Source organism: Octodon degus, unplaced genomic scaffold (assembly GCF_000260255.1).
Source record: "Octodon degus isolate 3935 unplaced genomic scaffold, OctDeg1.0 scaffold00026, whole genome shotgun sequence".
Classification (NCBI taxonomy): Eukaryota; Metazoa; Chordata; class Mammalia; order Rodentia; family Octodontidae; genus Octodon; species Octodon degus.
Genome location: NW_004524602.1, coordinates 3182654 through 3205739, shown reverse-complemented (window position 1 = coordinate 3205739; position 23086 = coordinate 3182654). Strand labels below are relative to the sequence as shown.

Here is a 23086-nt window from a genome sequence, read left to right as displayed (position 1 = left end):
ATGTGGTGCTGGGGGATTGAACCGCGGTCCCTGATGCTTTGCCAAGCTTGTTCTAAGTAGGTGCCTTAGACCACTGAGCCATCTCTCCAGCCCTATAATCCCAGTTTCGACATGGCTTTAACTTTTATTTTTATTTTTTTATTTTATTATTTTTTTAAACTTTTCTTTTTTTAACATATTTGGTACAGGATCACATTCAGCTTGGACTCATGGTGATCCTTCTGTTTTCAGCCTCCCCAGCTGGGATTACAGGCATGCACCACAATGCCTGGTCTTGGTGGCCAGCTCAGTGCACCTGGGGGTGGGGCCAATGTGGCATGTGGTGCCAGGGACTGAACCCTGGTCCCTGTGCTTGCCTAAGTAGATACTTAGTCTGCTGAGCTATCTCACCAGCCCTTGACATAGCTTTAGAACATGCTTCCTACACAGTCCAAAGAATACTCTTAGTTTTTTCTAGTCCACCTGCCCCTCTCCTACCACTTATATACCATAGCTAGCTTGGGGACATGGTTGACAGGCTCAGGGCTTCCATTTGCGTGCACAAGGCCCTCTGCTGGCCTAGATAGAGGTTAGGGATAAGCAACAGAGTTACACTAAGATTCCATGCACCCTGCCAGCTCTCCTGCATGACATGCATATCTGTGCTTTGTGAATAGATATTTAGTTGGCTCAGCTAACCCATTAATTATGTGCCAGGCAAAGAGCTCTCCTGATGGTGGGGATGACAGAATACTCTATAAAGTACTCTGTTAAACTTTCAAGATTAAATAATAGACTTGTTTGTCCTTCCCCTCTTGTTCAGTGAATGCTGTTGATTTAACCTAATCAATTAAAGCAGTTATAGGTTGTTATTATTTCCCTATGAAAATGATCTAAGGTACTGTCCGTGCCTTAGGGCTGAGCAGTCTTAGGTGTGGTAGCCCTCATCTCAGTAAAGCCTTCTCTTTGCTAGGCTTAGGACTCCTAGATAGTGGCAGACAAGCTCCAACTTCAACATCTTTGCCTACTCCCTTTGGCCTTTATGCCATCTCGAGGTAGCATGCAAGAAACCTGTGTAGGGGCCAGGGAGATACCTCAGTAGAATTAAGTGCTCGTCTGGCAAGCACAGGGTCCTGAGTTCAATCCCCAGTACCGCAAAAAAAAAAAAAAGAAAAACCTTGTGTAGCCTCTTCTCCCCATGTCACAGTATGGCTCAGAGTGATAGCCTCTGAAGATGAGCTGGGGGTGAGAGATTTCTCAGGACACTGGGCCTGGGCCCCCTCTTACAGCATTGAGTGTGAGTAATACCTGCCCACCTTTTGGGAAATAGATATGATTCTTCTGCCTAACTCCCCCTTATTTTGGAACCATAATGAAAGCAAAAAACAAGTCCCTGGAAGGGGCTAGGAGTAGTTAGTTAACAGTTTCCAAGCACAACCGCTTAGGGTCTTCACAGCCTGCAGATGACTGCCCTGTCCTTTGCTCATTTTCTTCCTTATTCCTCTTTCAACCTTATATCTTGTTCTTCTGCAGAATGGTGGTTTGGCCTGGAGTGATGATGCTGACGGAGGCCGGGGAAGAGAGATCTCTCGAGATTTTGCCAAGGTCTGTAATACATCTTTTGGGATGAAGATAGGGACAGTTCTGCAGTGGGTTGTCCTTATTCCTGTGGCTATAGTATCTTGGGTATAAGACTTCCTGTGCCAAAGTGGAATGTTTCATTGTGTTTTCTCCTTGGGGTGGGGATTTCAGCTATATGAACTAGACAGTGATCCTGAAAGGAAAGAGTTCCTGGATGACCTCTTCATCTTTATGCAGAAAAGGGGTGAGTGTGCTTTCCTTATCTTTATGTATTGAATGCCTATTTATTGTGTGTCAGTATTGCTATCCATTCTCAGGATGAGAGGTATTTACTGTTGATTATATTCTGAATTTATCTGAATAAGTGACAGTCACACCAGAGAGGGCAGAGAACACTTTGGGGAAAAAAAATGAATAGACTGATGATCTCCATTTGGCCCTGCCTTATTTTTGTGTCTCTTCTAATGAACTGGCATCTAGAATAATTTCAGATTCAAACATGCTTTTTTCTTAGTCTTATAAGTGCATTGGAGACCCAGTCCTAGCCCAGGCCAGGAGATTATGAGGCTGCAGATGAAAGTGATCCATGACGTATAGTGTGCCTAAGGAGTGTCACATGGAGAGAAAATATTCTCTCAGACTCTCACAGAGAGCAAATTGGTCAAGCAATGGATGTGACTCATCCACATGGCTGACACTGACAAAAGATCTAGAAACTCCCTTACAGGGTATAAGGGTAAATCCTGAGGGATTTGACTGACCTTGTTATGTCCAAACATTACGTTTTTTATACATAGGTCGTGCTTCCTCTTGTTCTTGACCATCCTGCAGAAAAGTATAAACACAAAGCTTAAAACATAAAGCCATATTAATATGCTGAGCTGTAAAAGGCTCACGTTAAGAACTTCTGACATTGCCAGTTCCACGGATAACCCACTACTATTATGGACAATTGGACTATATCGGATTCTTTTACTGATGTCTCACACCTACAATATTTAACTGGCAAAGAATCACCCATTTCTGACAAAACTAAACAAAATGCTTGATATAACTGAAGGTCCATTTTGTAGTGAAAAAAAAAAAGGGGGAGGGGGTTGGGGAGATAGCTCAGTAGAATAAGTGCTTGCCTGGCAAGTATAAGGTCCTGAGTTCAATCCTCAGTACCGCCAAATCCCCCCTACAAAAAAAAAAAAAGAAACAAAACCAGAAAATATATATATATATCTGAATATACAACATAGATATGCAGCTAATTTCTCTTAGTTCAATGAGAAGAAAGATTTGTACTGATGGTGTTTAGACAAGATATCATGTCTGCGTCTTGTATTACGAATAACTACTACAAAGACAATAATATATAATATACTGATTATTCCATCTGTCCTGTTAACCTGTTTTGCAGCTGTCTCACTGCTATTTCTTTAAAAAATTAATTTAAAAAAAGAAAAAAATTAACCACCCTTTGGGTGCTCTTGGGCTCCACCCTCCAGGGTCAGTGCGCAAACAGCAAGGTGGCAACTGTGCTGGTTATTAATTTCTAAGTGTTGACAATCTGTGAGAAACTGCTGGCGCCATGACATCACTCCACCAGCTGTCTACTAACACAGAGAAGGACAGGCAGAGCCAGAGCAACAATAGAAAACATTTTAAGGTCCCAAATTCACAAAATTGCCCCTGGGATTTCCTGGTGCCAGGTGCCAGCTGTGGCATCTTGGGCAGGACCTTTGATTTTCCTTTAATATGTATCAGGATACCAAATTTGTTTGAGTGTTTCATTTTTTAGCCACTTAAGTCTCTACTGTATCATAATAATATCTACAAAATAGAGCCTCTGGAAGAAGAAATGATGTGTACAGGAAAGATCCTGCAGACAAAAGATCAGGGAAACATTTTCCTCTCTTCAGTCACCTGGTTTACCAAGTGCTTCCCTCTGGTTCCTGTCCTTCATATTTCTTTAACAATTGAAATAAAGCCTTTGAATATGAAAAAAAAAAAATAAGTGCATTGGGCTCTAGTTAGAGTAGTATCTGGGGTTAATATTGGTATGTCTAGTCTCACAGAGACCAAGGACGGTAGTGAAAGAATAGAGACTCCACGTATATTTTGGACTCAAATGCTTCAGTGGGGAAGAAAGTCCATTTTGACTTTTATCCATTTTTTTTTTTTATTTTTGCATCCACTAACTTGTCTGGAACATCCCTACAGTTTAACTGCAGGATATGTGGCATGTGCTTTATAATTCCCCCTCCCGATTCTCTGCCCTCCTTTCCTGTCCCTCCCCTCACTGCTACTTGTAGCCATCACCACCCTGGATCCTGGTGTGACTGAGTATAGAGCTCAGGGATGCAAATTGCTGGCTTGATCTCCCATCCAGCCAACCCTACCCTCTTAAAAGGTCCTTAGTTGTCCAGTGGTTCCACCTTCATCCCCCTTAGGAAACAGCAGGAGAGAGTGCTACTTCCACCACTCTCCTCCCTGCTGATGCCTGATCACACTTCCCTTGGGATCTGTGTCGGTGGCTTTATTGAGACCAGGGAATGAAATTGTATCTGTCCTAGGCTAAGCTATAATGGCAGTCCCTGCAGGTAAATATTCTGAGCATCCTTTGGTGCTCTCAATGGCTTGATCTGTCTCTTCCTCTGGTCCCCTTTTCTCTCCCTCTTTTCTTTTTTTGGTGGAAACCAGGGACTGAACTTGGGCCCTTGTGCTTGCCAGGCAAGCGCTTATTCTATAGAGCTATCTCCCCAGCCCACCTTTCCTCTCTTTCCTTCCAAAACCTATTGCCTTGCCTTTTTGGTAGCAGCAAGGCTTTACTAACAGCAAGACAACGGAAAGTTTTGAATTGGTGCTCCCTATCTCTAGGCTGCAGTTTTAGCAGCCCTAATTAGTTTACTCCACCAACGGTTATCAACAAGGAGCTAAAATACAAGAGTATAATCCTGAAAGACAATGTGACTGGCAGCAATGAAAACTCCCTAGTTTCCCTGAGAGAGAGAAATCCACTTAATACTTTGGTCTCCCCTTCCAATTACCTTTTAATTATTTACAAGCTGCACAAGCCCAGCTGGTGCAAATCCAGGCACTGATCCTGTCTCAGAGGGGCTGCCATAGCAATACAGATTTTAATCAGCATTGCAGCACCAGTGCTTTATTTGCACTTTATTGTTTTTTACCCTTCCCAGGACTGTTAAAGGAAAATGAAAGTTGGGTCAGCCTAGCCTAGAGTGGTATTTGGTGATTGTTTATTGTTAGATGTTCCCATTGGATGAGGAGCTCCTCAAGGACAGTCATGTTTGCTGTATGAGCAGTTTGGTCTTCCTGACTCAGCCTGTAGAGGAGGGGGTGCTGTCTTTAGCTATTAGATGTGTATGCCTCCTTTCCACAGCTACCCACCCTATAATGGGAGACAGAAGCAGAGAATGGTCTTGTCACCCTTCTGTCTATTCAAGGATTAGCCACATTGCCATCTCTTATATTTTTCGTGAGCCCAAAGCAGGAGTAAGTGACTCCCTTTGGTAAGTCAGTTTGTGGTTACTTAGGACCTGCCTTCAGCACATCAGTGAGGTATTTCACTGTTTGCTGCCGTCGTCCCAGGAGGGGAGCAGATCAATCTGCTGCTTGCTGGTGTCTCACACAGAATTCCCAGCCACAACACTGCTGACCCTTGGGACTGAATTCCCTGTTCTTGTGAGCAGTTCTGTGTGCTGTAAGGTGTTCATGGCATCCATGCCTATTCCCATGAGGTGTCAGTAGCAACTCCCAATCCTGACAACCAGAAATGTCACTAGATATTAGAAGTGGCCCCTGCTGAGAGCCACTGCTATAGAATGGGGGTAAAGAGTAAAGACAGAACATTTCTGCTGCAGATAGTCTTTGTATAGAAATCTTCTTTTCACATACCTGAAGGTGGCCCTAAGTCAGGTGTTAATCTCAACCCCCCTTGACTGAGTATCAGAGGAGTGGGTTCTGGCTATTCAAACTGAGTTGGATTACAGTTTTAGAACCCTAGGAGCTCCTCTTTCCTATCTCTCATAGTCAAACCTAGGGTAGTGAATCAGAAGAGCTTGGGAGCACACTATGCTTTTAATCATATGGAGATTGCTGGCTTTGCCAAAGCAAAGAGCCTTAGATGGTTGTTGACTCACTTGTCTCTCCCTCAGTGGAGTAGCTGGTCCCCGAGTGGAGTGGCTGGGGCACTGAGGCAGGTCTTGTTGGCTGGGACCAAGAAGAGGTCTCACAGACTCTGGCAGTGGGGCAGCAAGCCAGTCCTAGAGCAGATGTGAAGGATACATGGTAGATTCACAGCTTGAGTTTGACAGATCTGGGGACAAGTCTGGGTGTGAACCCAGCCAGACAGCTGGACATGAAGCCACTATAGAGGACAAAGACTGGTTCCAAGGAAGATGACTACTGCTACAAGTGATAAAATGGCTGTTTTGTAGGAGAAGGCACAGACTATTACTTTTACTTTGTGCTGTTTCTCTTGCCTGTTGACACAATTGGGCAAATTGACCATAGCAGATGGCCCTTTCAGCTTTTGGTCCTCAGTGTCAAAGGCAAAGTGGGTCTCCTGCACCCTGAGCCCTCCCTGACCAGCCCAGCAGCCCACTAATTGAGGAGCCTGGGGGATGTTGGTGATTGAGGCAGCGCAGGCTCTTGCTCAGTATCTCTTGTGGGCCTTGAAGATGGGAGGCCTTGGGAGACAGGGCTCACCCCCACTTCCTCCATGGCCTTGAGCAAACCTTCCCCTCTGGGTGGGCCCCACTGTCTTACCTATAAATCAGTGTGGTTCACTTCCAGGAAACTTGGAAGCCTCTGTGTTTTGTATTTTGTGTCTATGATCATACTATTACACTTTCCCTGGGAAAAACAAAGGAAGCAAAGCCCCTTTAAACGATTTTCTGTCAAGGTTGGGGAGATATCTTGGCAGTCTAAGCTCCTGCCTGGCAAGCACAGGGACAAGAGTTCAATCCCTGATATCGCATGCTGTGCTGGTCCCAGAACCCTGGGTGTGCCATGCTGGCCACTGAAACTGGGCATGGTGGCACACACCTGTAATCCTAGAGCTGGGGAGGCTGAGACAGGAGGATTACTATGAGTCCAAATTGCATAGCAAGACCCTGTACCAAATAAATTAAAAAGATTTTTAAGAAGATTTTTACCCCAGTTCCACACATACAAAAAAAAAGGTTTAAAATTTTTTTTTATGTCAGATTGTGTGCAGATTGTATCAAGACTCTCTAAGATAGGGCCAGCCAAATATCTCAGCGGACTAAAGCATCTGCTTAGGCAGAGAGCAGTGGCCAGGATCCTGGCGTGCCATGCCAGCCCTACCCCCATGGCCTACTGAGACTAGGCATGGTAGCATGTGCCTGTAATCCCAGTGCTTGGGAGACTGAAAACAGGAGAATCACAAGTCCGATCTACATAGTGAGACCCTATATACCCTGTACTAAATACATTAAAAAAAAAAAAAAGACTCTTAAGACCAAATATTTCTTTCCTTTCTTTACTAAATAATGGATTTCTTCTTTTGCTAACTGAAACCAAATCACACAGGTTGTTCCAAATTCTCTTTCCCTCCAAAATATCTATGTTGTAAGTTTTATACTATATCTTTGTTTTTTGTTTTTGTGGAACCGCAGATTGAACTCAGACCCTTGCACTTGCCAGGGAAGCGCTTATTCCACTGAGCCATCTCCCCGGCCCCCTATACTATATCTTTGACTTACAATTTATTTAAAAGACATTGTATGATATCTTTTCCTAGTATTAGAAACTTTAAAAAGTATATTTCCATTTTCTGTTGACTTTATATTACTTCTTCCTTGTCTTTTATGTGCACATACACACATATATGAAAAAAAAAATACATTTATAACCCAACATAAGATTGGTACTGTTTCATAGAAATCTGCAATGACCTTTAAATAAGGGTTCATCTAATATATTTTTTGTACAGTCCTGCATAACTATCATATTGAGAGCTCTTTATTGTTCATCCAGGAGCATACTGCAACTTCTCTTGCCTTTTGAATTATGCTCTTTGGTATTTCCTATATGCTATTTCTGGAGGTATTAAAATATTTCAAGTTTGTATAACTAAAAAAAAAAAACCAAAAAAACAAACAAACAAAAAAATATCTTTCTAGAAAGCCTGGTTTGATTGCAGAACTCTCATGTGCCTCAAAGGACTAATTTGTAACTGAGAAGCAAAAGCTATACATAAACAATTGCATTTCTCCTTCATCCCCAAGGAAGAAAAGCTTGTTCCCCTTTTCCCTAGGAAGTAACAGAAGAGTGATCGCATTAGAGTCAGGTGATGATGATGACAACAATGATGATCCTATAGTTATTTCATTCTCAACACATATGCTTCATAGAACTCTTCAGCCCATCATCTGTCCTGTTGCTGCCCAAGCTGTGCTCTGTGGAGTAGAGAGGGCATCACTTTTAGAAATGTAGAGTCAGTCTGGGGTTAAGGGACTCACCTAGGGCCAGAGATCTCCTGAATCCTGTGGTCTTTCCTTTTCCTTGAACAGCCTTTGAGGCCATGGTTCCCTGGCACTGACAACCCTGTAACTGCTTTTAGAGCAGCAGGCAAGCCTTATCTGCCTTCCAGCACTCTGAGCCCCATAGTAAGCGCTGGATACCTCCACTAGCCATTGTCCATAAGAGGGTCCAACAGCATCCAAATGATTGACACAAGAGGTGTGACAACTCACAGTGCCAAGGAGGCTGTCACTTGTAAAGGCAGGATGGGGTAGGGGGCATAGAGACACACCCAGAAATGGCACCAGCAAGGCTGTTCTTTCCTGCCTTTGCCTCCATGGGTGTGTCCGGATAAGGAGCTGCCTGGTCATATAGAAGACAAGTTTTTTCAAGACCTCACATGTAGAGCAGCCCTCCTGCCCCTACCAGTTCTGGTCAAGGCTATACACTGACCTTGGTTTTCCCCAATGAATTGTTAGACCTGTTTTTGATGTGTATATACAAAGAATTTGCTGTAGGAAAGGGTTGGGCCTGTCTCAGAGTGCAGCTGAGTGTTTTTCCTTCTGTTGTATGCTTATCTATCCATCTTTGGCAAGGAAATGTCCATGACATATATTTCTTGGCTTTTTGTGGAGGCAGTTTCTTACATATTCTTTGTATCTTACAGTAAGTGGTCTGTGCCCTGGACATTCTTCCTGGTAGACTAAAATTTGAATGTTGTCTCTGTCAGATGAGGTTAGCTTAGAGGCTTCATTTTTAACTTTAAACCAAAATGGAAGTGTAAAATGCAGATCTTTAAGTCTCAACATTTTGTCTGAGGCCAAGTCTTTTTCTCTCTATAAGTGATTTAGCTGCTGCTAAATATATTCAGTTTTTCTTCCTTCCATCTTTAATGATCATTTAACACTCTGACTACCTATTTACACCATGATGGGACAGGATCTTGGTTTTTGAAAGACATAATTAATTTGAATGGTCCAGGTTTGTCATTAAATTTATCCTTTTCCCTTTCACCATCTTACTGATACTCATAACACATGGTAAAATTGAATTATTTGATGGTTTTGCTTCTTTTGTTCCAGGGTGAGCAAGCTAATAATTAGTGAACTGACCAAAGACTAGTCTACAGAGTTTAGCCTGCTTATTCTTGTGGGACACCAAGGGGTCTGAGAGCCTCATGGCACAGATGACAACAGAAGCAGAGAGCTGTGTGTGCCCGGTTGCCCTTCATCCTTGCCCCATTGATGCCATTGAAGGGTAATGGTGCATCCGCAGACGGAGCAGAGGAAACAACAGCCTCCCTCCTTAGTTCCTTGGCCAACTTCTTTGAACAGAGGCTTGAGGAAAGACAGCCTGGTCAGAGCCGTATTTCATAATCGGCCATAACACAATACGTTATACACACTGTTACACATGCTTCATCTAAAAAATACATCAGAAGTAGAGTAACCCCCCCCCCCAAAAAAAATGATTAATTTAAAATTATCCTCGTAACACAGAACAACTGGAACACCCAGTGTAACAACTTTGGAAATCTGTTTATTGTTTTGTTTTGGTTTTGTTTTTTTTTTTTGAAATCTGTTTGATAGGATTTATTAAAGCTGATCACCTTAGCTGCAGTTTCACTCCTGGTGGTGTACCCAACAGAAGTGAGCACTTCTATGCATGAAAGACGCGTGCAAGAATATTCATAGTAGCGCCATTTGTTGTAGCTAGAGACTAGAAAGCACTTAGCTGCCCAACAGAAATAGAATGGACTAATTGTGTTGCAGTCACGAAGTGCAATAAAAAAGAATGAACTGCTCCTGCACACACCCAGGACAGGTCTCATAGACCTAATAGTGAGCATAGGACAAATACAAGATTATATACTTTAAAACTTAAACACCGCATGATTCCATTTATATAAATTTCAAGAAAATGCACATCAGAGTAATGGCTACTTCAGGACTAGTGAGTGGGGTTGGAGGCTGGGTGTTAAGGAGAGACACAAAAAATGTTCCATATCTTGGCTTGAGGGGTGGTTATGTGGGTGTAGATGACTGCACAGAACCATTGTATACTACTGTAGACTTAGATCAGTGCATTGCACTATAGTAAATTAGACCTACTTGATGGCATTTGGAGGTAGAAGGCTTAAGTATGCCCATAAGCATGCCTTTCCTGTGCTGCCTTGCAGAACAGTCCAGCTACAGACTGGTGCAACTGCTAGACACCCAGTGGGAGGTGCTTTCTACATGAACAAGGCAGGAGAGAAAGTCACCAGGCATTTTCATGTTTGTTTTTGAGGAACAGAATCAGAGCAGGGTAAAAATGAATCTGCAGAAACATCAGTGGGCTGTCCTAGCGTGTCTATCATGGACCTGAATTCTCCTAAGCTCCCTGCGCAGCTTTTTTGACAGTCAGGCTATGCACATGATTAATCACCTTTTTCAAAGTCAGGAAAAAGCAGTGAGGGTGCTTGTCAGGGTGTCCTGGGCCCTCACCCCTGTCTAGTAGGCAGGAAAACAGCCTTCATGAGCTGCTTGGGGCCCTGCCCCTAATTGCTCCTCGCCTTCCCTGGAACATGCCCATTCTCTGCAATGGAAAGGAAGTGGCTTGCCCTTCAGCACTCTTGCCACCTCCCAACTGTGTCTCAAACCAGAGGCAGCCCCCTTTCCTATTGCCTTCATCCCCACCCCCATTCACAGCTATATTATCTTGAATGGAAAGCAGGAAGACAGGGTGCCAGGAAGCAGCTGGTGTTCTGCCGTATCTGCACTGGAAGCTCCTGAGGGCAGTTTGGCCTGTCAGTGCCCATATCCACCAACAGGGGTTAAAGCCCAGCATCCTGGAGGCCTTGCTAGGTCCTGGGACCTCATAAAAGCTTTTGACTTCCGTCCCTGGGGCTGTCTCGGGCTCCCTGGCTGAAATCTGATAAGGGGCCTCTTTGTTGCAACTGTCAATCTCTTTTATTGAGGAGGGAACTGGAGACCAGCGGCATTTCTTGGGGTGCAGATAAGGCCCTGGGTTCCTGTCAGGGAGAACATGATTAATTACCCTCAATCCTAGCTCCTGCTTTGATAGCAGTGACTGACAGTCTGCAGGCTTCCCCACCAAGTTCCCCCCCAGGCTTGCCAAGGTAAAGATACACAGCCTTCTGCAGGGCCACACCAGTGACCCACAGAGCTCTCTCCAGTGGGTGACCAGCTGTACTGCAGGCAGCTTTTGCATAGATTGTATGCATGGGATTGCCACTGTGGCTGTGGAGCTGCCCAGAGAAGGCCATAGTTTTGCTTAGAGAGCAGAGTCCCATCCCATCCCATCTCTGAAGGGCTGGAAAGAACCATTGCTTCTGGACTTGAACTTCACTGACCTCATCTTAAGCACTTTAGGGGGCCTTCCCTGGAAAAGTGCCCAAATTGCTTGTGACAAGAGCCTCAATTCAGGCAAGCTCCATACACCAAGTCTTTCTCACTTTGGGAATAATCGTGTGTGTGTGTGTGTGTATGTGTGTGTGTGTGTGTGTGTGTTATCTTTTTGAGACAGGGTCGCACTATGCAGTTCAGGCTGGTCTTGAGCTCACTTTGTCAGGCAGGCAGGCTGTTTGTTTTGATTTTTCATTCATGGACTACACTTGAAAACTGAAAGTTGTTTAGTGCAAATTTCTCATTTCACTGATACAGAAACAAGCTGGAAGTGTTGGTCCCCCTGTCCACCCCCTAGTAGAATGTATTGGCAACCTCAACTTAAAGATGTTTCCATCTTTCTTCATGGTAGAGTCTCATTTAGACAAATGTGATGGCTTCCAGGGCCACCAGCATAAAATTAACTGCCTAGGTTGCAGTTGTCTTTCTCATTGGTCAGAATTGAAGCCAAGCAGGTGTTTGTATCTGCAGCATCCAGCTACACACACTTACCTAAAGGTCCTATGGAACATAGGAGTGGTCACTCCCTGATTTTAATCTCCAGAACCAGGTTGTCTGATAGGGGGCCCCGTGCAGGGGGGATGCACCTTAGGTTATAGGAAAGCAGGACTGTGGAGCATTCAGAGTGCCACCAACCATCCTGTGATCTGGCTCATTTGGGAGTTCCCAGAAGTTACTGCTCTACCTCTCAGGTGCTGCAGATAGGCCACCTACTGCTAGGTGACAGCCTTGACCTCAAATACCACTTAGACCTCTCTTCCTCGCCCACCCTTGTTTCCCTTCTCTAGGCATTTCTCAGGCTTCTCAATCACTGTGGCTGTTAAGGCTGACATAATAAAATTTATGCATTGGTAACAGTGTCACCCTTCAAAGCCACCATCTCAAATGGCTAGATGGTTTGTGTAGTGACAGCTCATGGTGGACATGCACTCTGGAAATCTACTGTGGTGTATGCAGCCTGCCCCTCTCCTGTTTGCTGGCTGCCTTTTGATGAATGATGGCTGTTTCCAGAAGTATAATGCGTTATCTGTGTCTGAAGATTTATTGCCCTGAAGAGATGAGCAGGAAACAGTGCAACCTGAAAGCTGCCACAGGTGTAGTTCTGGAGCCATGTGGTTTCTGGCTGTGCAAGGTGACCTCCCTAAGCACTGCTCTCATTCAGCTAGGCAAGCCCTGCTGTGCCACAGCTGTCCTAGGTGCTCACATTTGTCCACCTCCACACTGCCAGTTGCCTTCCTTCTCTGAGGCTCTGTTTTATGAAGTCCTAGATCCTTAACTTTCTCAAAATCCCAAACCTATCTGTTCTCCTGCTGTTGGCTTATTGCTATGGGACTTGAAAGCAAATAGCTTGAAAACAGTGGGTCTAAGCTCCCCCAGCTGCTTAATGGTGATTGTCACCCTGCAACCTGAGAGGGGACCTGACATGGGTATTGTGAGCAAGGTTCCCAGGCGGGCTTCCTTGGCATCAGCACTTTCACTCTGAGAAGTGTGGTTTTTCATCTGCATGGAGACATGCTTCCTATTAGACACCATAATATTGGAGGCTGGTAAAGAACAGACAGACCCTGCCTCACAGAGCTGACCTTCCTCCTGGGCTGCCACATGGACATACAGGAAACACTGAAGTGGAAATATTTGTTGCACTTGTTGGTGAACCTTAAAAATTCTAAGAGGGAGAAAACTGGGTTAGTCAGAGAGTTCTCCCTGGAGAGTGGAGAAGGAAGGAGAGTGGGGCATTTGAGTAGAGGCACGTGGTTTCCAGCCCAAGCAGCGGCCAGGTCCCAGAGGCAGAGCAAACATGGTGGGAGGGGTTGGTAAGAATGCAGTGATAGGAGTTGTTGGGATGTGTTCAAGTGCTTCATGCGTGGTGAGCAGCATGGGGGACATGGGTCCTGTGACTGGATGTGTAGGGTGGGTGGTGACCAGTGAGTATCATTAGAGGCTTTTAAACAGAAAGTGGGTGATGTGGTTAAAGCAGCATTTGTGTGTGTGTGTGTGTGTGTGTGTGTGTGTGTGTGTGTGTAGGGTCTGACTACGCAGCTCAGACTCATAGTGATCATCCTGTTTTCTGCCTTCCTAAGTGCTGGGATTACAGTCGTGTGCCACTACGCCCAAATGGACTCCATTGCCAGCTCAGTGCTCACAGGGCTGGGTCCAGTGCTGCAGGCGGTGCCAGGGATCAAGCCCTGGCCTATGGTTATTAGCTAAGCAAGCGCTTAATCTGCTGAACTGTCTCACCAGCCCTTGATGTGGTATTTTAATATGATAGTGGCAGTGATATGTGAGGCAAGCGTGTGGCTAGAAGCCACGCCTCACATCTAATAAACCAGTAACCACTAAGGGCCTGGCCTGGTGGTGATCTAGGAAGGACATTGCCCTTAAGATCTCCCAGGGAGAATCAGTGAAGCCCTAAGCACCTGGGACTGGGGGCCAGAGGACAGAAGCAGAGCCTAGTCACTGGGGGACAGTGAAAATGATGGAGAAAGGTGGGAATGGAGGCAAGGTCAGCATGTGCATATCCAGTTCTAGTGAACAGCACACGTGTGCAGATGCAGGAGAAGCCAGGTAGTGCTGAGCTGATGGAACCTTGGCACATCCTCCCAGCCCTCCAAGTGATGCCATGGAGATGTGGGGTCAGCACAGCTGGATGTGTGTCTAGCACACAGGCCTTCAAAAGGAAGTGGTGCCTACCATTGGCCAAGCTCAGCACCTCAGACTTTTTCTCTGTGGTTAGGTCCACTAGTGGGTCAAGAAAAAAGTTCTCAAGCATGGTGATTCTCTCCCCATCTTAGAAAAGAGGCACTGTCCTGCCATAGTATCCCCTGTGTCTGTACACACAGGCTGGCCCTTTGCTTCTTCCTGTGACTGAGTGGTCTTTTGAGAGTGGGCCAGGCAGGCAGGCTGTTTCAGGTGGGAAAGAAAATGCATGCTTTAGAGGAGAGAAAGCTGGAGGACCACAAGCCAAACAGGCTCACCACCACCAGGCAGTTCAGTGGGACCTCAGCCTGTTGGGGGCAGGGGAGAGAGGGAGGGCAGGAGCAGCAGCTTGTGTACAGTAAAAGAAGCTGGCCATCAAAAGGCAACAAGTCTCATACCCTGCCCTGGATGGTGACCCCTCCCTGTGGAATTCTCCCCTCTGACCTCTGGATCATTAATCCCGCAGCTGCCAAATGACAGTCATCCATCACGCCTCCTGACGAGCATCCCAGCCACTGTGAAAGGACCTGGCCCGGCCCTCACTGCATCCCTTGGTGCTCATTAGTAGCCCTTCCTGCCTGGTGCCAGGTTTCCTAATCAAGTCCCTGGCTCCTCTCACTTCCCCTCGGGAACCAGTAGGCGGAAGCTGCTCTGACCCACCCTCTTTCTGGGGGTGGGGAGGGAATGGGTGATTAGTGATTAGTGGGGAGAGCAGTGTTGAGTGGTTCCGCATTCCCCTGAGACCAGTGTGTCCGGCATCTATTGACATGGTGAGGCACACAGAGAAGGGAGCCAAGTCTTTGTCCTGCAGCAGGAGAGGACAGGGCAGGCCATAGGCAAAGGCACACAGTGCACCACGGATACTGGGAGCTCCCTGACCAAGAAGGCAAGGAAAATCCCAACATGTACAGCCAACAAAAACATAAAGCACTTGGAATTCATCTCATCTGGCCCTTGTGTTTAGAAAAACAGATCAGAGAGGCTGAACATTTTATCAAAGGTCACACAGCCTGGGAAGACCCTATCTTTCTCGATGAAAAGAACTGACAGTAGTCAGTTTCCAGACTTGATGAATTTGAGTTGAATCCCACTTCTAAGCAGATGCATAAATACCATTTCCCATTCAGGTAATGGTAAACGTGCTTGGACGTCTTATGCGCCCCTCCTCTTCTCATTGGACAATCACAGGTACCCCCATCAATCGGATCCCCATCATGGCCAAGCAGATCCTGGACCTGTACATGCTGTACAAGCTGGTGACAGAAAAGGGAGGTCTGGTGGAGATCATCAACAAGAAGATCTGGAGGGAGATCACCAAAGGCTTGAACCTGCCCACCTCCATCACCAGCGCCGCCTTCACCCTCAGGACCCAGTGAGTAGCCAAGGCTGGGGAAGGAAGCCACAGAAGCTGGTGAACGGGTTCAGCCTGAGATAGGAAGGAAGGAAGGAAATTCCAGTGTACAGTAAGCCAGAGGAGTGAATTCCTGAGCCAGTAGGGTGTTCAAGAAATAACTGCTTTGCTAGACCTGGTAATAGTCACTCTTGACCAGGAATCTCTTGTGTGCTGGTTCTTTACCTTTCTGTTTTCCTTAAACATTGGTTCTGAAAGATACATTGCAGGGCCAGGGAGATGGCTCAGTGGAATAAGCGCTTTCCTGGCAAGCACAAGGGCCTGAGTTCAATCCCTGGTTCTGCCAAAAAAAAAAAAAAAAAAAGATACATTGCACCATTTTTCAGATTACCAAAACTAATTCTCTGAGATTAAACAAGCTGACCAAGGTCATCCTAGCCCCTACATGATCAGGCTGAGGTTCAAACCTGGCCTCCTGGGCTCCTATGTATCCACATATTCTCTGGCATCACTACCAAGGAACACTTCTGTTCCAGGTGCCACCTCACCAGACACCCAGCCTGTACGTAGTCCCTATGGGGTTGGCCTAAACCAAGAGTAGCAGTAGAAAATAAGAGCCAGAGAAGAATCGCTTGATTTGAAACACAGGGAATGAATAGCTGACAGATCAGTCAGTTAGTGTGGCATGGCCTTATTGAACAGAGAAGGGTTTTACCTATTAGAACTTTCCAGTAGACATTAGAGATTAGAGATAGCTGTAACCAGAGTAATGAGCTTCTTGGAGAGACTTCTTGGGGCATATGATACAAAATAAAGAACTCCTGGGACAAGAGGCCAGGAAAGCTTGGGATTCATATCTCTCAGTGCACCAAAGTAAATATGCTAATGTTAGCTATTGCTTATTACCCCTAATGAACAGCACTTATGATTTGAGCAGTGTTGCAGGTAGAAAGGAGTAGGAGGAGCCTGGGCAGTGTATGCCGTTGGTTTGGGGTGGTTCTCCTTGCTTCTTCCTTCCCTGCAGGTATATGAAGTATCTCTATGCCTATGAGTGTGAGAAGAAGGCCTTGAGCTCCCCAGCTGAGCTTCAGGCTGCCATTGATGGCAACCGCAGGGAGGGCCGCCGGCCCAGCTACAGCTCCTCCCTCTTTGGCTACTCACCTGCCGCTGCCACTGCTACTGCTGGGGCCTCTGCCCTTCTTTCACCACCCAAGATCCGCTTCCCAGTCCTGGGACTTGGCTCCAGCAGCAGTACCAGTGCCAGTGGTCCTCGGCTATCCCCAGCAGCCACTCTCAGGAAAGGTCAGCGAGCCCTTGGGGAAGGGGGATAGCCCTGTACCCCTATGTCCAAGATGGGGCTATGAGTGGCATGGGTGAGTATGGGTCAGCTTCAGTTCCTTTGCAGGTGACGGGGTCCCTGCAGCCACGGTGCCTGTGCCAAATCGCCTGGCCATGCCCATGGCTCTGGCAGGACCACAGGCAGGGAGTCGGGTGGCTGCACTGGAACAGCTACGGGAGCGTCTAGAGTCAGGGGAGCCAGCTGAGAAGAAGGCAGCAAGGCTATCCGAGGAGGAACAACGCCTCGTACAGCAGGCTTTCCAGCGTAACCTCTTTAGCATGGCACGGCAGCTGCCCGTGAAGATCCGCATCAATGGCAGGGGTGCGTGTGCCACTGCAACCCCAGCTCCACTCCTGGGGCAGGGTGGGCAAGGTGCACACTGCTGACCCTGAGAGCCATGTGGGTTCTCAGGCTGATGGGATCTGCTCACCAGGCAGGGATGTGTGTGTGTGTGTTATGTGTGTATGTGTCAGGGGCAGAGGCTGTGCTCCCTCCTCAGCAGCCTTTTAAGCTGTCTAAAGGGCTTGGCAGTCCCTCATTGGATACAGACCAACACAGGCAGGGTACAGTTATTGGATCCAGGAAGATGACACCCTGTCATCATGAGGCTCAGCAAGGTACCTGGGGCTTTTGGGAACATATGTTGTAGGAGATACATTTGGCATCATAACTGACATTTTTTTCTGTTTCCCCTCCACATATTTCAAGTGCCTACTTCTCTTTGGAAATTGGCCCAGGGCATTTCCTTTATTCTTCCTGTGCTTCCACCTCACACACCAGCCCTTTGCCATTTTTACAAAGCTGAGAGAGTAATGCTACAAGAGGCGGGTATGAAGGAAGCAGCCATGTTCAGCCCTGCTTATCCAGTCAGGGATGGGACAGGTGTCCTGGCCCTGCACAAAGCCAGGCTAAGAGAAAGGTTGCTCAGTTGGAAGAAGCCTTGGCTCTCTGTTGTAAAAAGGCAGAGTCTGGTAGAGGTACCATGTACCACCCAGTCAGGTGGGTGTGGGGGGCCAGGTGCTTGGGGGCAAGGCCCCCCTCTCTAAGGAATAATAATGCAGGGTACATCCCCAAAGTCAGGGATGGGCCTGTTGCTCCCTGGCTTCCAGGCTGATGTGTAGTGGACCTGGTTAGGGTTTGTGAGCCTGATTGACAGGGCTGGTGCCTGCAGTTGGGCCGGGTCAGCCTGCTCAGTGTGAGAAGAAGGCTTTGGGAATTTGTTTAGTCTAGGTTTCTGCCAGCCCTGAACTCAGGAGGTGGTCATGTGGGTGCTCTGTAACAGCACCAGAGGACAGTGGGAATCCTGACTTGGTCACTTTCTCCCTGCCCCACCAGAAGACAGAGGAGAGGCCTCGGCTGCTGCACTGAACCTGACACCAAGCACCATTGGGAGCATTAACATGTCTGTGGACATCGATGGCACCACCTATGCAGGTAGGCCCTGGGCAGTGACTGCCATCCTTCAGTGGCCCTACCACCACCCTCATGCCCAAATGCACTTGAGATACTTCCTTCAGATTGTTAGCAGGAAGACAGGATCCCATCTACACTGATAGAAACCCTTCCTATAACCGTTTTCAGCAGTGCCAGGATTCCTAGTCAGTGTTGTATCCATGCCCTTAGACACCGTGCAATAAGTCAGTCTGCCATGCTTGGTCTCCTTTCTGACCATAAAACATTCATAGTGACTATCTGTCATTTTCTGGCTTTAAAGTGTGATAAGGACTGAGACTCCAGCAGCAGAGTGATTGCTGCTGGATCAACCTGTTTGGCTACTTGATTTAGCACCTTCACCAAGTCTCACAAGGGCATTTGACTCAGTACTTACAGAAACAGCAGTCATTTCCTCCTGCTGTTTCACTGGTTAGGGCTGGACATGAGGACAGCTTATCTGAATCTTAAATGAGTAGAGAGCCAGATATCACCTGCCTGTTTTTCTGAGGGTGTGGAGTGTCACCAGCCCTGGAGAGGCAGTAGTGCAGGGCATGTGAAGGTCTGCAGCCATACCTTCTTTAAAAATGGAACGTTTCTTCAGGCCTGTACCTGTCCATTTAAATGCGTCCATTGTGGGGGCTGGGGGCTGTACTCCCTGCAGCAGCATCCTGTAGGATTCCTGCAGAAGCTGGGCACCAGACCTTTGTATCTTCTCTCCTTGGGAACCTTCTATATCCATCCACTGCTGCCTCTTTCCAACCCGAGAACCCGCCCTGCCTCTAGGACCCCTCTGTGCTCCTGTAGCACCCTACCACACTAGTCTGGGCATTTGTCACATGGACAGTTTATGCCCTGGTCAGCTCAGTGGAGAGCACAAGGGCCTCTGTCTGCATCCCACCCAGTGCCCTGCACAAGGGATGCAGGGGAGGCCTGCAGTGGACACTTGGTGATGGAGCTGCATCTGTTCCCCCAGGCGTGCTGTTTGCCCAGAAACCTGTGGTCCACCTCATCACAGGCCCTGCTGCCCAGAGTGTCGTCGGCAGCACCTCCGGTGGCAGCAGTAGCAGTGGCGGCTCTCACTGCTCACAGAGCCCTACCTCGTCCAGGGGCACCCCCAGTGCGGAGCCCTCTACCAGCTGGTCCCTCTGACGGCAGCACCCGGCTGCCCTTGCCCTGCCTTCCAAGCCAGAAGTGGTGGAAGCTGCCACATAGAATTTACCTCGTCTTATGGAGCCCAATGTTCAGGGACTGGGTGTGTCCATCTGTCCAGGCTCCATTCAGGTCCTGCTGTCGTCTGGGGGCAGGGAGAGGTGGGCGGGGCAGGACTGGGCAGCGTTGTCCAATCAGGGATCTTCCTGGAGGCCTGGGCAGGGGTCTGGGTGCCCCACTTCCTTCAGGGTCCCTGCCCACCTTCTACCCCGGGGCACAGTGTATCGACAATCTGTAAGCCGACACAGGGCTGGACACCTCCACTTCCTTCCCCCTTAATTTATTTCCCTTCCTGTGCTTTCTGCATCACCCCAGGGTCATGGTCTTATCCTCTGTCTGCGCCTCTCCCTGCCATTTTTAAATCTTATGTGGCTGCTGGGACCAAGTGCCTGCCTTTGTGGCTCTCAGCTGCTGAGTATAGGCCTGGCCCTCCCAGCCCACCTGTCCGGTCTTGGTTCTCAGAGCGTGAGTCCCTCCAAGCCTGACATCAGACCTTGGGGCCCCATGACGCCCTCAGGCCCACTCCAGTGGGGGAAATGTGAAAGCATGTGAGGGCAGGCTTCAGCCCCAGGCCTCTGAGCATCTCCCAGGAGGAGGGCTTAGGCCGCCTGGGCCCCAGTAGCTAGTTTGTAAGCCCCCATGCAACCCACCCTTACCTCAGGCTCCCCAGTTGCCCTTGTTGGCCACTCTCCCACCGTACCTCCCTTGTCCCTGTCTTGTTGCCATCTCTGGGGGCCATCTCCGCCCCACCAGCCCCAGATGTGCCGATATCAGGTCATTGAAATACCTCAGATTTGTAATTGTTGATGTTTGAGTCTTCAGGAAGTATTTGCATCTCTGAAATCTTTTTTATATGTGTTTTGCAGACTTTTGTTTTTTATTTTTAAATTTTTGTTGTTGCTGTTGTTGTAGCACCAAAGAAATAAGAAATGAGAGCAGATCACCTCAGCCAGGTGCAGTTGGTGGCCAGCCCCTTGGCCCTGCCCTTCCCCCCTGGAAGGTAGGAGCAGGCAGAGTGACTCAGGGATCCCCAAGGTGGTAGGGTGGGACAGAGGCCTGCACTTGCCCACAGGGCCAGAAACTGCACCTGTCCCAGAACATCATTGACCATGCCACTGCCCCTGCCCTGCCATGTGTGCTGTGGGCCCTGCTGCCTGCTGGAGCCCATGGTCAGGGAGTGAGAATGGGATATGCTGGGGCTGGTGTAGGCTACCCCTGCAATTGACAGGGTGCTGCTTGCACAGGCAACTTTGGCTGGGCACTTTCAGTGTTCAGAATGCCACCACTGTGTTTTCTGGGCTCAGGGCCCTACACAGTCTCATCCAGGAAGAGAAAGGGAAACTAGAAGCTTGTGCACAGACATACCTCAGCCTGGCGAGTCACTTTCCCGGCCTGCGCCTCATCCCTGCCCTGGCCCTCTTCACACTTGTGCCTGCACACACAGCCCACGCCCCTACCCACTGCATGCTGACCTCCTCTGCCTGCAGAAACCTTGGCCTCCTAGCACAGGCAGGCTGTGGTAAGGAAGAGATGAGGCTCTGGTGCTGGTGTGGAGGTCTGGTGGCCAGTGCTACCCCGCCTCCCCCTGGAGTATGTCAGACACTTGGCCAGAGTGTAGTTCTCAGGGTTTGGTCACAAAGGATGGATTCTCCTCACCCAGAGGATGCTGGGATGTGCACTGGGTCTGATCATAGACATTCCCCTTCTCCTTCCCTAGCTACTTACCTGCGCTCTCCCTGAGTGCTTCTCAGTGCCCCAGCATGGGCCTGGCTCAGGTGGAGCATCCCTGGGGATGTTCTGTCTCCTATCCCATGCTCTTTGTAATTCCAACAACAGTGTGGTAGCACACAGGTAGCCTAGGCAGTGAGTACATACCTCAGACGTCCTTGCAGCAAGTGTCTGTATATGTCGTGGTTCTTTTCTATCTTACATGTTCTGAATGTTTATATTTCAATAAACCTCTACCTCTTCACACAGCAGGCCTCAGTTGCTTTGCTGACTCCTCTACTTCAAGAGGCCCTTCAGAGTGATGGAGCGAAGTGGCTGCTCCCTGTCCCTGGGCTTTCCTGGCCCCTCCCATACTCCCCAGATCACTTGCTCATGCTTATCTGCTGGTGGCAGCATGCTCAGTATGGCCAGGTCACCAAGACTGGCTCTAGTGAGTCAGTGTCATGAAGACCCAGGCCCCAAGATATCTCCTTGGCACCTTGCTAGACCAGACATAGTGGAAGAAGGCACAGTGTGTGGACAAAGACTTGGGGATCTTTGTTTTGTAGCACTGGGAATTAAACCTAGGGCCTTAATGTGAATTGCACCTCCAGCATTTTTTAGTTTTAGTTTGGGACAGAGTCTCGCTAAATTGCCCAGGCCATGCTGAAACTTGAGATGCTCTTCCCTCAGCCTCCCAGAACTCGGATTACAGGGGTGCACCATCATGCTCAGCTACAGCCCTGTTCTTTAGGATCCTAAATAATCTGGACTTTTTTGGGGGGTTGCTGCTCAGGATGCCTTCAGGGTAGGTCTGGTTTGGCTTGAGGATGAGGGGATGAACCACAGCATCCTGAGCCTGACTGCTTTGTTTTATCAGGCACTTAAACACCTGAGGTAATGGGAAGGCCCCCTGGACTTTGTTTTTGTTTTGCAGAACTGGCGATTGAACTCAGGCCCTTGTGCTTGCCAGGGAAGCGCTTATTCCACTGAGCCATCTCCCCAGCCCCCGCCCCTGGACTTTTTAATAGTAGGCTCTGTGGGCAGGGTAGCTGGGGCAGCTCAGCTGGCATCTCTGAAAGCCTTCGGAGGTAGCAGTGTTACAACTGGAAGAGGAGAGCTGGTCTGTGAAACAGCGGCATCTGTGGATGGAGGCATCTGGGTGGTTTGGGGAGATCACTGCTGGTGTCAGGATGGACCCAAGCTGAGGGACTTGGGTGCCCCCTCATAAGCCTCAAAAGATGTGTTTTTACCCAGACACAGGTGTGGGCTCTTTTAAAAGAGAGGCCATGGAGCCAGGTCCCATTCTTGGTGTGGACAATGGGACAGACACCAGGAGGACTTGGGCCAGACCCAGATTACTGAGCCTCTCTGCCCAGACGCATTACCTGGCACAGTATGAAGTGTACAGAGGTGAAGCCCCGGTGGCTGACACAGCACTTGTGCACCTGTCTGCTACCCTGTGTGGCAGGCTGGTAGAGGCCTCTTTCTCTGCCATTGGAAGGGCTAGAAAGGTGACATGAGGACAGTCCTGAGCCACCAGTTTCTGATATTATAGGATAATTTTTTTTTTTTTTTTTTTTTTTTTTTGCGGAACCGGGGATTAAACTCAGACCCTTGCACTTGCCAGGGAAACACTTATTTCACTGAGCCATCTCCCTGGCCCCAGGATAATCTTTTATAAGAAATAACCAGCATGTTAGTACTTTGCTGGCACCCAGACACAAGCAGGACACCTTCTAGCTACTGGCCCCATATGGATGGTAAGTGGGCCTCTCTGGGGTGCAGAAATGATGCATCCTCCTGGGCCTTGATATGGGGGCAGGGGCATAGGGCTACCTTGGGGCCAGGCTAGGGGCAGCTACTAATTGAGGACCTTTAAGGATA

The 23086-nt window shown here is 48.1% G+C and overlaps 1 protein-coding gene across 4 annotated transcripts in view; it reads left to right on the top strand.

Moving 5' to 3' along the window:
- Arid3b (AT-rich interaction domain 3B) overlaps window positions 1–21459 on the top strand; it is a 53642-nt gene extending 32183 nt beyond the window's left edge. For 3 of the 4 annotated variants that reach the window (XM_004628727.2, XM_023712670.1, XM_023712669.1), the window contains exons 3-9: window positions 1513–1584; window positions 1732–1804; window positions 15348–15531; window positions 16535–16812; window positions 16916–17170; window positions 18185–18283; window positions 19257–21459. In XM_004628727.2, the coding sequence (XP_004628784.1) occupies window positions 1513–1584; window positions 1732–1804; window positions 15348–15531; window positions 16535–16812; window positions 16916–17170; window positions 18185–18283; window positions 19257–19432 (1137 nt within the window). In that variant the 3' untranslated portion in view covers window positions 19433–21459. The remainder of the gene's footprint in view (window positions 1–1512; window positions 1585–1731; window positions 1805–15347; window positions 15532–16534; window positions 16813–16915; window positions 17171–18184; window positions 18284–19256) is intronic. The other variant, XM_023712671.1, reaches the window with a different exon arrangement.
- The last annotated feature ends 1627 nt before the right edge of the window (window positions 21460–23086 follow it).